At 36.2% G+C, this 14,551-nt stretch overlaps 2 protein-coding genes across 2 annotated transcripts in view; both read left to right on the plus strand.

Moving 5' to 3' along the window:
* Window positions 1-891, plus strand: part of LOC107713075 (ral guanine nucleotide dissociation stimulator-like 1) — a gene marked incomplete at its 5' end in the record, with an annotated part of 19,771 nt that extends 18,880 nt beyond the window's left edge. The window contains one exon of the mRNA XM_016518498.1: window positions 221-891. Within this exon, the coding sequence (XP_016373984.1) occupies window positions 221-369 (149 nt within the window). The remainder of the gene's footprint in view (window positions 1-220) is intronic.
* Window positions 892-2,427: 1,536 nt separating this feature from the next.
* Window positions 2,428-14,551, plus strand: part of LOC107713103 (uncharacterized) — a 50,148-nt gene continuing 38,024 nt past the window's right edge. The window contains exon 1 of the mRNA XM_016518535.1: window positions 2,428-2,485. The gene's annotated coding sequence lies outside the window, so the exon portion shown is untranslated. The remainder of the gene's footprint in view (window positions 2,486-14,551) is intronic.

Consider the following 14,551-nt stretch of genomic DNA (forward strand, 5'->3'; position numbering starts at 1 on the left):
TATAAACATATTTTAATTCAGCTTTATTTAAATGACTAAAAATTTTATTTATTTATTTAACGACAATAACACTGGTTTTAGGTGTTTAGGTGTAAGCACGAGGTTTTTATGGTCATGCAATACACAAGTTCAGTGTGTCTAAGTTTTTGACTTATGTATCGCATATGCTATTTTAAAACTAATGTATTTAGCACTCTGTCACTGTAATTTTTTATATCAGAGTTGCTGATCCCAGAAAAAGCCAACGTGTTCTATGCCATGTGCACCACTGCCAACTTTGACTTTGTGCTTCGCCAGCGTTACAAAAATCTCAGCAGAGCGCCTGGATCATCCTGGAGTCCTGGAGCAGTTCTGAGGTCCCGCAAGTAACAGCACCGTGATGACAACCCACAACATGGTGGTATAATACTGGAAAACTTGTTTTAAAAGTGGACAAAGACTATATAACCACATGGACAACTGTGATGAGCTGGTGACTACTGGATGTCGAAGCTCTGATCAATTTAAAAACAGACTGATGGATGCATCATTGAGCTCTGAAACGCTCTGGAGTCACAATTTATGACATCATCTCACCCCGTAATGTAGCAAGGAAACTGTAGCTTTCTACAGCTGCCACAACAACAGTTCTGATTTAAAACCAGTTAAAACTGGAGGAAGAAAGACTCAGAGGATCTGAAATGAAGACCTAGGGAAGTTGCAATAAATGGCCACATCTACTGCCAGTTTATTCAGAGGTTTTGCTTTGAAATGAGAGGTCACACACGTGATACCTGAGTTTTACTGAGAAACATTTGTTTGTATTTGGATGAACACATTTGTTTTAAATATGACCTACAAATACAAGCTTTTATGTAGCTAATAATCAGCGATAGGTAAAAAGTGAATAGAAATGTATATTTATGTTGTTTTCTAAGTGACATAATTTTGATATATTTTATTTAGTTTTAATATAATTTTAATAAAGTTCACATTATTTTAATGTTTTGATGCATTTCGGTTTTAGAGTATTTAATTTAACTTTTATATGTGCACATTAATCTCTTTTTGTTTGGCTGTGTTGTTCTTTTCAGCTCTTTCTTTTTAGCTGTATTTATGTGCAGTAATCTCAAAGCTGTTTCTCCTCTAAAACTATATTTTTTAAGACGTTTGGCATTTGTGCCTGATCTTTGTCCTAATGAAGGATGCGTGCACTTCTTTATCACTTTTTTTTCCTCAAGTTGAATATGTTCAGCTTCTGTTGTTTTTCTAGTAGTGTCAGATGAAGTAACTCATCCATATTGGATAACTTGTGACTTTCTGAGCAAATGCAATTCGGAGAACTGAAGAGCACTGGGTGCAGGAGATGAATCTCACTGACTTTGTATGTGTTTTGTGAAAGTTAAAGTAAGTTAGTTGCTGAAGTATGTGAAATGTAAGTGCTTGGTGTGCGTGAAACGTTTTGCTGATAAATAATGGTGCAGGTGTAGTGTGTCTTGGAAGCTACAGTAAGTGTTTTTTGCCAAATGGAAGGGGCCTGTATCAGCATTAAAAGCACACTTTTGCTGTTTGCACAGAAAGCCACAATTCCTGACTGAAATGTGTGTCTGTCTTTGTGTCATTAAAAAGTTATTTTGGCACTTAGAGTTGTCTGTTTTGCATTCTTTGATTTAAAATAATACATCACTTTTTGATTGCTTAAAATATGCTTCAGTTGTGGTTTATATTTATGGTCATTGGAATTATACAAGTTACCTTTTTTAAAACTACATTTCAGAAGTTCTAGATGCTATCTTTTATATTATGTTTATATATATATAGATATACATAAAATTTCAAAGAGAAATAAGGTCTTCAAACATATCTAATGCTATCTTTACAATACTTAAATGTGAAATGTAACTTAAAGGGGTCCTATTATGCTCTTTTACAATGTCTTGAATTTGTTTTGGGAGCGTACTAGAACATGCTCTCATGCTTGGTGGTTCGAAAAACGCATTATTTAAGTTAAAATTGCTTATTTCTCTGGATTTAAACATTCTTCGAAACATTTGGGATAATGTAAGTACACAAGTCAGAAAAATATATAACACTGTATTAGTGGTTTTTGGATATTTTAATTTAAAAAAAACGTACATATTGTGCCTTTAATGAACACAGAAGCAAAGCCAGCACCAGAGCAGTCTTTGCGTAGGCTATTTTAGAAGGCCCTTATGTGGCTTTGCCTGTAAATGGAGCAGGAGCAAAGTCACCTAAACCTTTCTTTTTAAAAAGTATTTATTTAAACATATTAGTTATATTTCATCGGAATGTACGATAAAATATGGGGTAAATTAACAATAAAGTTAGGTCAAACAAACAAAATGTCACCTGTTATGACACAAGCTTGGCCAACATGATCATTCATATTCTACCGCCTACCGCCAGATGGCGCACCCGCCCGTTTATTGTACTTAGACATGATTGTTCGGAGTTCAGCGGTGAGCGCGGCTTTCTACTTGCTCAGGTAGGTTCAAGTTACTTCTCCTGTTTGTACTAATAACTGGTTTAAAACTAAATGAATCTTTAGTGGCTAATATTTGGGCGTTATTCAGAACATTCTTGTCCAGCAACAGTACACAGTCGGCGTTTTAAGGTGCTAACGTTACCTGTTGGCAGCGCAGGGCAGGATGGACCAGCTCCAACTGTTTATAATTAACGTTACGGTTGTTTTTAATAATTTTACAACGATTTATGCTGAGGGATTTCATTTCTATATGTGCATGCAGTCTCATTGCAAACAGTTGGTTATCCAGTAGAGGGTAGCAGAGTTTCATGCGTAAAGGTAGTACACTAATTTATTCCATATTGTCTGGCATCATCGGTCTGGCATTCATTTTTGGGATCCTGAAAACCAAAATATATGTGTTACCTCATGACTACTTCCTAAAACAACTAAATAAATTATTTCAAATAAATGAGACTTAAAATGAGAAAACAAGACACCATTTTCCACGAGAGACATACAGGGCAATGTAAGATTGAAAATTCTGATCAGTCTTGAAAATTATTATTATTTTTTTTTTTTAAGTCATCAATATATGACATATTTCTTCCATGGAGCACAAGTGAAACAGCAGGATCCACACTCACTTTTATACTTCTTAATGATTTTTTTGGTTTTTATTATACAAAAAAGCACAAAATGGTTCATGGAACACAAAAAAGAGATATTAAGCAAGATGTTCATGATGCTCTTTTCCGTACAAAGAAAGCGAATGGTGACCAAAGACCATAAAAATCCCGTGATTTATCGTGAAACCGGTAATCGTTCCATCCCTAACTTGTACACAATATTCCAAGTCTTGTGAAGTCATTAGCATTAGCTGTAGCTATCAAATCTCATTCAGATGGATGATTTCATATTTATAAACATAAACCAAGGTTGTTTACTAGTTTATCTGCATCTTTTTCTTCTTTTTAGTTTTATATATATTTATTTGGTTTTATATATATATATATATATATATATATATATTAAATTCCTCAATGCGAAAAAACACTTGTGACTTTGTCTCAAAAGATCATGTGATTGATCTGATAGGATGAATATGGTGCTTGGTTCGCGTTTTTTTTACACACGAGTTAACTAATCCAAATGCAAAGATACACATGAAATGTATTTGAATGGGATCCATTAAGCTGGAACAGTTGAATCATAATATAATTTTCACATGTCGGTTTTTTATGTTTAAGAGATCCAACCATATCCATCTCCAGCACATGATGTCTCCTCTACAGGCGTTGCTTCTTCACGTGATATTTCTCCCCATCTCTCCGGTGTCTCGCCTGGACACGAAACAGCAACTAAATGGAAGCACACTGCTTATATACTTCTTAGAACTGTTCTATTTTAATTCAGCGCCAGAAGCCGTTTGAAACAAATTGCAACTGGAAGATAAAGACGTCTTACAAAGTGCAAAGGAAGGTGCATGAGATTCTAAACTTTTATGAAAGTTGCATGGTTTGCGTTATGAGTCAGTTCGACTCATATTTTCAATTTGCTCATATGCTGTTGTCATACATGATGATGTCCGTATAAAAATAAACACCGCAATGTTGGAAAGCACTCGCCACACGGTCAAGTGCGGTTAGGTTACAGTTCCAGTCTGTTTAAGAGCCTCGTTGGTCTAAGCGAGCGTGTAATTGTGTGTTGACTTCTGTTACCTTTGGTTTTACAGTCTATTCCTCGCCTGACTCAGCCTCACGCAGAGCGTCTGGCCTCATGTGAGCCCTCAGTCACATGTTCGCACCTCCCAGGTGTTTGGATTAGAGCAAAAAGAGCAGGACAGTCCAGGCTGTGGGCGGGAAGCGCTGGAGAAGATTAAAAGAAGATGTGGGCATGGGTGAAAGAGTGCTGTTGTAAACGGACTTCTTTTGTTGTTCCTGTGATTCAGAGAGCTTCCTCCCAACAGCTGCTGGTCACTCCAGGTCCTGGGGTGTGTTTAGTGGGTTTGTTTGGCTATAGATATGAAGCTCTGTTACCCATTATCATGATTCCCTGAGTCACTTGTGAGACAGCACAGCTGCCCTTAAAGAAATGCCTTATTTGGCCTGGTCTGAGTGTGGATAGTACAGTATGGAACAAGATGGTCTCTGAGAGATGGTTTACAAAAATATAGACCATTTAACTGGCAGTAAATTTGAAAGCCATGTGAATATTTAAATGAATTGATTTTACATTACATTTATTTGTTAACTTGTTGTATTTCCACAGTTTGTACCCAGCTAACAAAAATGTTCTAGGAACATTTTACTAACATTCCAATTAAGTTTCAAAAACATTATTTCTAAATGTTCGAAATGTCCAGTTTTTTAATTAATTTAATTGTTTATGCAAATATTGAGGAAAAATTCCATTCGATTAATTTGTAAACATTACGACAATGCTACTTTTAAATGTTCTCTGAACATTCTGAAACAAATAGTTGCTTTTAAAAAGTGTTAGACAAACAATCGACAGAAATGTTGCATGGATGATGTATAAATAACATTTTTGTGCTAACGTTTTGACAATATTATTATAAACCAGGTAACTTTGAACAAACATTAATTAATGTTAGTGAAAAAACATTTGTTCATAACTTTGAGAGAACCTTGCCAGAACATAAACAAGTTCCGAGAACGTTCCGTTTGCTCAGTAGCCTAATATTTGGGTAGTTGACAAACTTATGGAAATATATGAACTTAATTTTTTACAGTTTCGAGTTTATATCTTACAATTCTGACATTCTTTTTCACGATTCTTACTTTACTAATTGTTAGATGTAAACTCCAATTTTGAGCACAAAAGTCTTAATTGTAAAATATAAAGTCACAATTACATTTTTTATTTATTTATTTATATAAATTTACTCTAATATCTTTTTTTTTATTATATATATTTTTTTTAAATGTTGGGCATGCACCTAGTCAATTTTAGCCCATTATTTATTTTCATGTAATGGCTGATAACCGATAAATATCTGATATTAAAATTCAATACTATTTCATGTAAATAAATTAAAAATAGAACACTTAAAACCTAAAATCATTCGTTTTAAATGCTACAAGTGAATTTAAGCTATACAACATTACAATGTATAGTATGAAAATAGGGATGTTTATTTGCTAAAGTTTACATTTAAAATTGTTAAATGGGTAGTGGTTAGTTTACATTTAAGTGAGCACTGGATGATGGCAGAGGTCATCTAAAATTTTAAATTAGGGGAAATGAGCATGTACAATCAAATATCCAACACTGGCAAGTGGCAAATAGTGATAAAACATCTTAAAATTGGCAGATTACTGGTATAACGTGGTACCAATATATTGTACATCACAGCTTTCAATTAATTTTAGGTCATAAAAACGTCAATTTCATGTCAGCAACTCATTTGGACACATTTAGCTTAGTTCTCATTTCATGTTTGCTCAGATTTTTGTTTTCATTCCATTTATGTTGAGAATACGTTAAATTTCTTACTTCCTCGTTAATTCAGTTATGGCTGAAAGTGTACTATATCACAACTTCTGCTCTAAAGAAGCTTACATGTCTTGAAGATTAGAGCGTTTTTCAGTTAGCATGTGCATGTCTGCAAGTATGTAGGTCAAGACTGAGCTGTATAAGGGACTAGTGTTGTGCTGGGCCATACGAGGGGATCTGACAGGTTGCTGGCTGCAGGTTAATTGGACAGAAGGAGGAGACAGATGCTTATCTAATGGATAATGGGGTTAATGTGCTTGTGGCACTACTGAACTTCTACTGTATGAGACTAATGCTGTCTAGTTTCAAGGGTAAAAGTGACCGCAGACAGATTAAAATAGGTGTTAGGGGAATTACGGGGAGCTAGAGGGCCCGAGACCCCCCTAGTTCCAGTTATAGCTCCTCTAGTTATCTTTAAAATGCGGGCCGAGGGGGGCTGCTCTACTGAACATCAGAGTGTCATTTAAATTTGTTTCTACAGCAGGAGGTTGACACAGCCATGAGATTTGACTGTGATGATTGGTTTTGTAGAAAACGTTATAACGTAGGAAAAAATGGATATTCATTTGGTCATCACTTCTTAGAATGAGTTGTATTCTCAAGTGCTGCTCTATTAATATGAAGTGTCCTTGTAAGTGAAATATTGATGCAGAAACTGTGAGTGCACAATGCTTCACACATTCTGGAAGTATTGATTTATGATTGTAGAATAATGCCTTTTTAATGAAGTGCTTTCATTAGAGCAGTTGGAACATATTTTGTTGCCTTTCACATTTAAACAATAATATGCAAAGTAACACAAGCTGCCTACAAACCTTATGGTCCTCGGCCTCACACTGAAGGCAGCTGTTCAATCCATGCACATTTTCCCTAGAACATATGTCAGTCATGTTCTCACATACGCAGATGCGTGCATGCAAAACAACCTCTCTCTCTCTTTCTCCATAGCCGCTCTTTCCCTCTTACGCAAAGAGTGTGGCAATACCCTGAGCGCGCTCACATTGCATAACTCTGGGCTGACTCATTGCTCTAGTGGCCTAATTCATCCTTCGCATTTAATGGATGAGCTGAAATCTAGTCCTCACTTACATTTCTGCCCCACTTTCTTTGACTTTTTGTAACCTCAATCACGCACTTTGTTTGCAATTCCAGCCTCTTTCCTTTCATTATTTCAGGACTGAGACATTCTTTTATCCTTTCTTTTATGGGTGCTATAATCTTGGCCTTGCTTAGATAATGGGATGATCGGATGTTGGTGTGCATGACATAATAAAGAGCTGCTATTAAGGCTGGAGCTTTTATTGGTGCTGATTATGTATTAAGCTCAAATGGCGTAAAATACACTTATGCATTTGCAGTTTGTCAAGGTTAGGTGTGCATTTACAACCTCTTACACTTAATTTCACTAAGGCAGGGTTAAACATAGCAGTACATTTTTGTATAGAATGGTTAAATCAAAAAAATTCTAATATGTAGCCCTGCTCTTTTTAATTAATAGGACCTATATTAATAAGAAATTATTTAAAAGTGTAAATGGGTGCTAGACATTACATTGAAAGTCACCTCTGTTAACAATTTTCTACTTTTGATTGTCATGTAGAAATGTGCACTTTCTGTAAAGCTGCTTTAAAATGATACTTATTGTGAAAAATGCTATACAAATAAATGTGAATTAAATTGAACTATAAATCTCATCTGTTCCTTCAAAAAGAACCATTTTAGTTGTCATTGTACACTGTAAAAGTGAAAATGTGCAGTCGTTACCTTGAGGATTTATTTCTACTTGATTTAACCCTTCAGAATGACTTCTGTTTCTTGTAACTTACTGAATTTAATCATTTAAAATACTTCACCCAAAAATTACAACTTACTGAAGATTTACCCTAAGGCCATCCAAGATGTAGATGAATTTGGAGAAATTTAGCATTACATCACTTTGCCTACCAATCCTCTGCAGTGAATGGGTGCCATCAGAATGAGAGCCCAAACAGCTGATAAAAACATCACAATAATCCACAAGTAATCCACATGACTGCAGTCCATCAGTTAACATCTTTAATCCATCAAGACATTTTGAACTTTAAACCGTTGCTTCCAGCTAAAACACTAGTCCTATATCCATAATATTGCATTGTCTCACCTGAATCAGGAGAAAAATTTGCAGAGATCAAGCACCGTTTACAAGCAAAAATGGTCCAAAACGTTTCTAAACAAATATGTTGGTAGGCTTTGATGTGAACTAAAAACATAATGAAAAACAACTTTCTCAGTGGAAAAAGCATTATTATTTTGGTTTATGGATAGGGTGACCATACGGCTTACGGGACGCACCCTTGCCAGGATTTCTATATTGCCTAAAATATCCAGGTTTTGGCTGTTAGCACTGTGCAGATCGATCGTTGTATGACATTATTTCACGAGAGCTATAGAGAGGCATCGCTTTGATCGTTCTCACCTTCTCACGCGCGACGCGCCACAATTGGTCGATTATGTACAATACTTGCATGTTATTGGTCAAACTACTTTGGATGTTTTAGGCAATATAAAAATCATGGCCAGGATGTGTCCCGTATAAATGGCACATATGGCCACCCTATTTATGGAATTTCGGCCAGAATCTAAAGCAGGGGTGTCAGACTCAATTCCTGGAGGGCCGGAGCCCTGCAGAGTTTAGATTCAACCCTAATTAAACACACCTGATCAAACTAATCAAGTCCTTCAGGCTTATTTGAAAACTACATGGTATGTGTGTTGGAGAAAGCATTATTATTTTGGTTTATGGATAGGGTGACCATACGGCTTACGGGACGCACCCTTGCCAGGATTTCTATATTGCCTAAAATATCCAGGTTTTGGCTGTTAGCACTGTGCAGATCGATCGTTGTATGACATTATTTCACGAGAGCTATAGAGAGCAGAGCAGACAGCTCCTTATGCTTTCAAATTGCTCTCGCGGTACTTTGGTGTCATACAATGATCGGTGCGCAGCTTCAAGTCTAACGAACAAACAAACACGTGCACGTATTTGCATCGCTTTGATCGTTCTCACCTTCTCACGCGCGACGCGCCACAATTGGTCGATTATGTACAATACTTGCATGTTATTGGTCAAACTACTTTGGATGTTTTAGGCAATATAAAAATCATGGCCAGGATGTGTCCCGTATAAATGGCACATATGGCCACCCTATTTATGGAATTTCGGCCAGAATCTAAAGCAGGGGTGTCAGACTCAATTCCTGGAGGGCCGGAGCCCTGCAGAGTTTAGATTCAACCCTAATTAAACACACCTGATCAAACTAATCAAGTCCTTCAGGCTTATTTGAAAACTAAATGGTATGTGTGTTGGAACAAAACTCTGCAGGGCTCCGGCCCTCCAGGAATTGAGTTTGACACCCCTGGTCTAAAGTTTAAACACTTTAATGGATTTTTTTTTTTTATTATGAACACACAGCTTCTTGCTTCACAAGATGTTAACTGATGGACTGGAGTGGATTACTTGGATTATTGTGACGTTTTATCAGATGTTTTAATATTCTCATTCTGACGGCACCCATTCACTGCAGAGGATCCATTGGTGAGCAAGTAATGTAATGCACGACACTTGTAGAATAAAAAAAAATTAATTGGAAAATGTTGATACATTTAATTTGGCTTGAGAGTTCAAATACTTTTTGGGGGCCACTCTCTTTAAAATTATGAAAGCGCACCATCAGAGCAATACAGTTTTCCTGGGCTTTTATTTGTCACGGATATTCCAGGATCTTCTGTGGAATGGCTGTTTTTTATGCAGGTCTATGTCTCTGTCAGTTACATGATCAGAATCCCTCCATTAGAGCAGACAGTCATGCTTTTAATACCAAGCAGTAAAGTACAGATGGAAGGAATTTAGCTCTCTGTTGCATGTAATCTGGAGCTGAACACAGTGGGTGATGTGTTGCTACGATAGGAACATTTCTCAATAGCCCCTGACTACCAGGAAAAAAAAAAGTTTTCTGAATTTAGTATTTTTTCATGTCATTACATTGTTTAGAGCCTAAGAAAAAAAATTGGAAAATAACATTTTTGAAAATTGATATTTTATTCATGTGTTATGCTCTGTGCAGGACACCAGGACTTTAAAAAGTCCTGTTGAATAGACATGAATAGACATGAAAAGGCAAAAAGTGGTGATTTTTTTTATTTTTTTTTTATTAATTTTTTTAATACCAAACTTTGTATAAAGATGATTCTCAACTATGTTATGAAAGATTTGGTATCTCTGAAAATCCCTGAATGTGCTCTTTACAGGACATCCAGACTTAAAATGGTGACATGTAAGCTTTCAGAGAAATTTGCTGAAATATAATGTCCTACAGAGAACAAAACTCCATAGCTGGGAGTCAGGAGGATGGGGCATCCATCAATATAATTTCGTTCTTTGTTTGGGAAGATGTGGGTTTGATTAAAGGAACTGATTACAAAAGAGAGGATAATGACAGAAATTTGGTGTGTAATTGGTGATTGTACCACAGGTGCCGCAGAGGAGGGGGGTTGATATAGAAAGAGTCAAGAGAGTTAGAATGATCAACCAAAGTGAAAACACAAAGAGAAAGAAACTAGATTTTTATAATTTCTGAGGAAAATGTGTGGTGGTTACAAGTCACTGTGAAGACACTGGTGTCACTTCTGATGTTTTTATCATGTTGCTATGCGATTGTTAGTGCATTCTGAGTTGTTTATAGGTTGTTGGTTAATCATTAAAAAAAAAAAAAAAGTTTATACATTTACAGTTTAAAATGTATAAACATTTTAAAAACTCATACAGTTTAATGTGTCTGGCTTCCGCTGTCATCCACTTCCAGCTATTTTTTTGCTGCTTGATATTGCAAACTGGTGTTTCTTAACATAACTTAATTATAAACACACTGGTTTGTAGAGCAAACAGTTTTACCGTTTACTGCACTTTGTTATTTCCCTACAGCGGCTAATAAATCGGAAGTCTTGCACATTCACAGAAAACAGCTTACTTCCGCTTTGACAAATAACGTGGGTACTGTAGGCTATACATTATTAACCAACAACTTAAAATAACGTAATACACTAGCAATCAAATAGCAACATCTTGGGATACAATATATTGGTACCATATTGGTCATCAACTGATATTTCACTATTGGTTGACACTGTATATTGAATATTAAATTGTTAATTTAAGTTTTGCTATCATTTAACGCTTAAAAAAAGTTGAAAGTTAATAAAAAAACACTAGTCTTCATAACACTATTAACACTACCATTCAAAAGTTTGAGGTCAATAATATTTTTGTTTTTGACAGTATGGCTGCATTTATTTGATCAAAAATACAGTAAAACAGAAAAATAACTGTTTACTGTTTTAATATTTTTTTAAATGGAATTTATTAATGGCAAAGCTGAATTTTCAGCAGCCATATACTCCAGTCTTAAGTGTCACATGGTTTACTTCAGAAATCATTCTAATATGCTGATTTGGTGCTCAAGAAACATTTCTTATGTATATTCTTTAAATCTTTACAGTCACTTTGATGTGCTTTTATAAAGGTATTAATAAAGTATTAATTTCTTGTTTCTGATTGTCAATCATGAGCAAATCTCAAAGCAAATATTCTTGTTTTTTATATATATATATATATATATATATATATTTATATAATATACAAACAATTGATTTTATTTTTGTTTTATTTAAAAATAATGAAAGAACGGTAGAAAATAGTGTACAAAGTATACAGTGTCAGTAATTATTTATTAAATACTTACTAAATTGTCCCAGTAAGCACTACTAAAAAGAGAAAGGAAAGAGAGAGCATAAAGGCAGTGAGAGAATGTTGAATGACCTAAGGGCGAATAAGAGAGAACATAATTGAGAGGTTCATAGGTGTGGGTATAGGGCTGGCTGACCTACATTCTGCTGCCCTTTCACTGATCTGCCTGTGTGAATCACACTGCCTCTTTTCAAATCTCACCAACACTTATTAGTACACATCCTGTGATGCCGTCATATGTGATATAAACCTGCTTATACGCACGCACATCATTACATTATAATGACTGTTCCACATGACACACATACACGCTCAGACACTTCTCTTGTTTGCGCTCTCTGTTTTTTGACCTACATCTTAGGCAGCTCTGTTACATAACCAGAGTTATGTAGTGCTCTGGAATCCCAGCGCTCCTGCAGATGTTCAGAGACAAAACCTCTTCTCTTCCCACTCCAATTCCTCCCTCTGGCCTCTTTTCCTCCTTGTTCTTCCTCTCCTCATTTAACTTTTCCTCCTTCCTGTCTCTGCTTGCTTTTTCTGTTCTAGTTTTCCTAGTTGTCCTGCCTCTGCTCTTTCGTTTATATATAGTGGCCTCCAAAAGTCTAAGTGCACTTTGAAAATCTGGGATTCAAAATCTAATCTGAATGTTTTAGTAAACAGAAGAGTTAAACCCATAAAATGAATAAGAAATATAAACTGCATTATTTCTAGGTCACCAATCCAAAATGTGACCGTGTGAACCTTTGTACAAAAGGTCAGATTTTCTTGCTGTCTTTGAAGCACAAGATGTTCTTTGAAACATTCTCAGATAAATACAAAGTTCTGTCATGAAACTCTAGATGGTGCAGGCTGATGGGTCTAACTCACTCAATCTGACGTAATGACATCATTATTCACATGGCGCAGCTGATCGGTTCTTTTTGTATCAGCAGCCAATGAGCTTGCTGCTCAAACATACTCGGCTAGTGCTTGCTGTAGCAGTTGCAGCGCCCTTCAGAAACCCTCCACCTTCCCCAGTTCCACCTGTATAGATCAGCTACGGGGTGATTTCATGTATGTTTTATATGGAGTTGTCTCATATGTGTTATATGTGCAGTAGCAGAATTTCTTGCATGCTCACAGCAGCATGTCATGGATGTATTTGCAGTAGCAAGTCTCGGTACTTGCTCCGCAGCAGCATAGCAGATCTATTCCACCAAGACCAAACACATTGACATTGCCATGTATATTACCATCCTAAACTCCCCGAGAGTTGTCATGGTAGGACATGGATCGTCAGGTTTTGCACAAACCTGTGGAGTTTGTGTGGCTAAACCAAATACTAAGCCAATCTGAGTTTTTAAAATGAATCATTTTATTTAAGTTGCATTATTATGTGATCAGTAGCAAAGCAATTGGACCCCAATGTGCAAAGCACTTGTGTAAGAAATGTGCTGAGCAATTGAACATTAATGATAATTTCTTCTTCTTTTCTTTCTATATTATTTGCATTATGTATTATTTTACATGCAAATAGTCCCCGTTTCCCTTAGATAAGGTGTATGAATCATTAAAGGACTAGAAGTCAAGCACTGCTGCAAACCATTAAAGAATACTCTGACGTTTCTCAGCTACACAGCAGCAGCACTTAAATGTGTGTTTTTGTTGATCAGTATTGAATTGAATGGTGTTCAGGTTCTCAGATGTGTGTAGTGTTCAGTTATTAATGAGATCACAATGCAGCTTTCTGCTTACTCCTCTTTAAGCTCTCTGCAGGCTGAATGACGTATCTGCACCTCCACCCTCTCTCTTCTCCAACCCTCACTCTCTGAATTCCCCTTTTCTCATCCCTCTCCTCCCCTTCACGCTGACCTACTTTTCCACTGACCTGCTTTCGTAAGGTTCCGCATACTCCGAACAAAAAAAAACAAAAACAAAAGAATGGGGGAAAGAGGGAAAAAGAGTGAAAAAATACCAGCGAAGAGAACAAAGCACTGCAGCTCTTGCTAAAAGTCACCTTGCTTTTGTTCTTGCGTCGGCTCTCGCTACCCTAGCAACCGGTAGTGCGGCACAGTTCGGTGCTTGCTTTCATGTGATGTCATCAACAACACACACACACACACACACACACAAAATTAGACACCTTTTAATGAATGTAGTCATAACAGATGATGTCTGTTTTGAAATATGGCTGTTCAGTTGTAGTTGAATTATTGTAGAACCGGTAGTACTTTCAGATGAAGGTTGTACGGCAGGTTGTGTAAGTGCCATGCATATTACTCAATGCCGGACAGGGCAAGTTATATAACAAACTGGCAGTCTACCAGGAGCAATAAATTAATAAATAAATGACAGGTAATCGTTAACGATTGAAAATGTGTGTGTCAGAAAAGATCTAGTGGAGAATTGGTGTGAAAGTCAACATGTAATTTCTTGGGAACAGGGGGTTGAAAAGACTGGATTATGACCTGCATTTCAAGCGATTTCTTTTTATAATGTCAGTTGATATCAGAACAGTTACATAACTTGTTTTCTGCTCTGGTCTATTTTTTCTTCTTCTTTGAATTAGTGCCTGTACTTTTAGTATATTTCCATGACCAATGAACAGTGTGACTGGCTACATCATGTTCATTTCCAATTATCTCCTATTCCTTTAAATTTAATTTTGCAGTTTAATTTTTTATTACATTGGTAATTTAATCCATCAATGCATATTTGGAGGAGAGAAAAAAATGAAGGATTTTTTTATGTGTACTTCTACTCGTTCACAGCCTGCCAGATGTGTGTGTGTGTGTGTGTGTCTG

This window comes from Sinocyclocheilus rhinocerous, unplaced genomic scaffold (genome assembly GCF_001515625.1).
Source record: "Sinocyclocheilus rhinocerous isolate Xijiao unplaced genomic scaffold, SAMN03320098_v1.1 scaffold1982, whole genome shotgun sequence".
NCBI classification, from domain to species: domain Eukaryota; kingdom Metazoa; phylum Chordata; class Actinopteri; order Cypriniformes; family Cyprinidae; genus Sinocyclocheilus; species Sinocyclocheilus rhinocerous.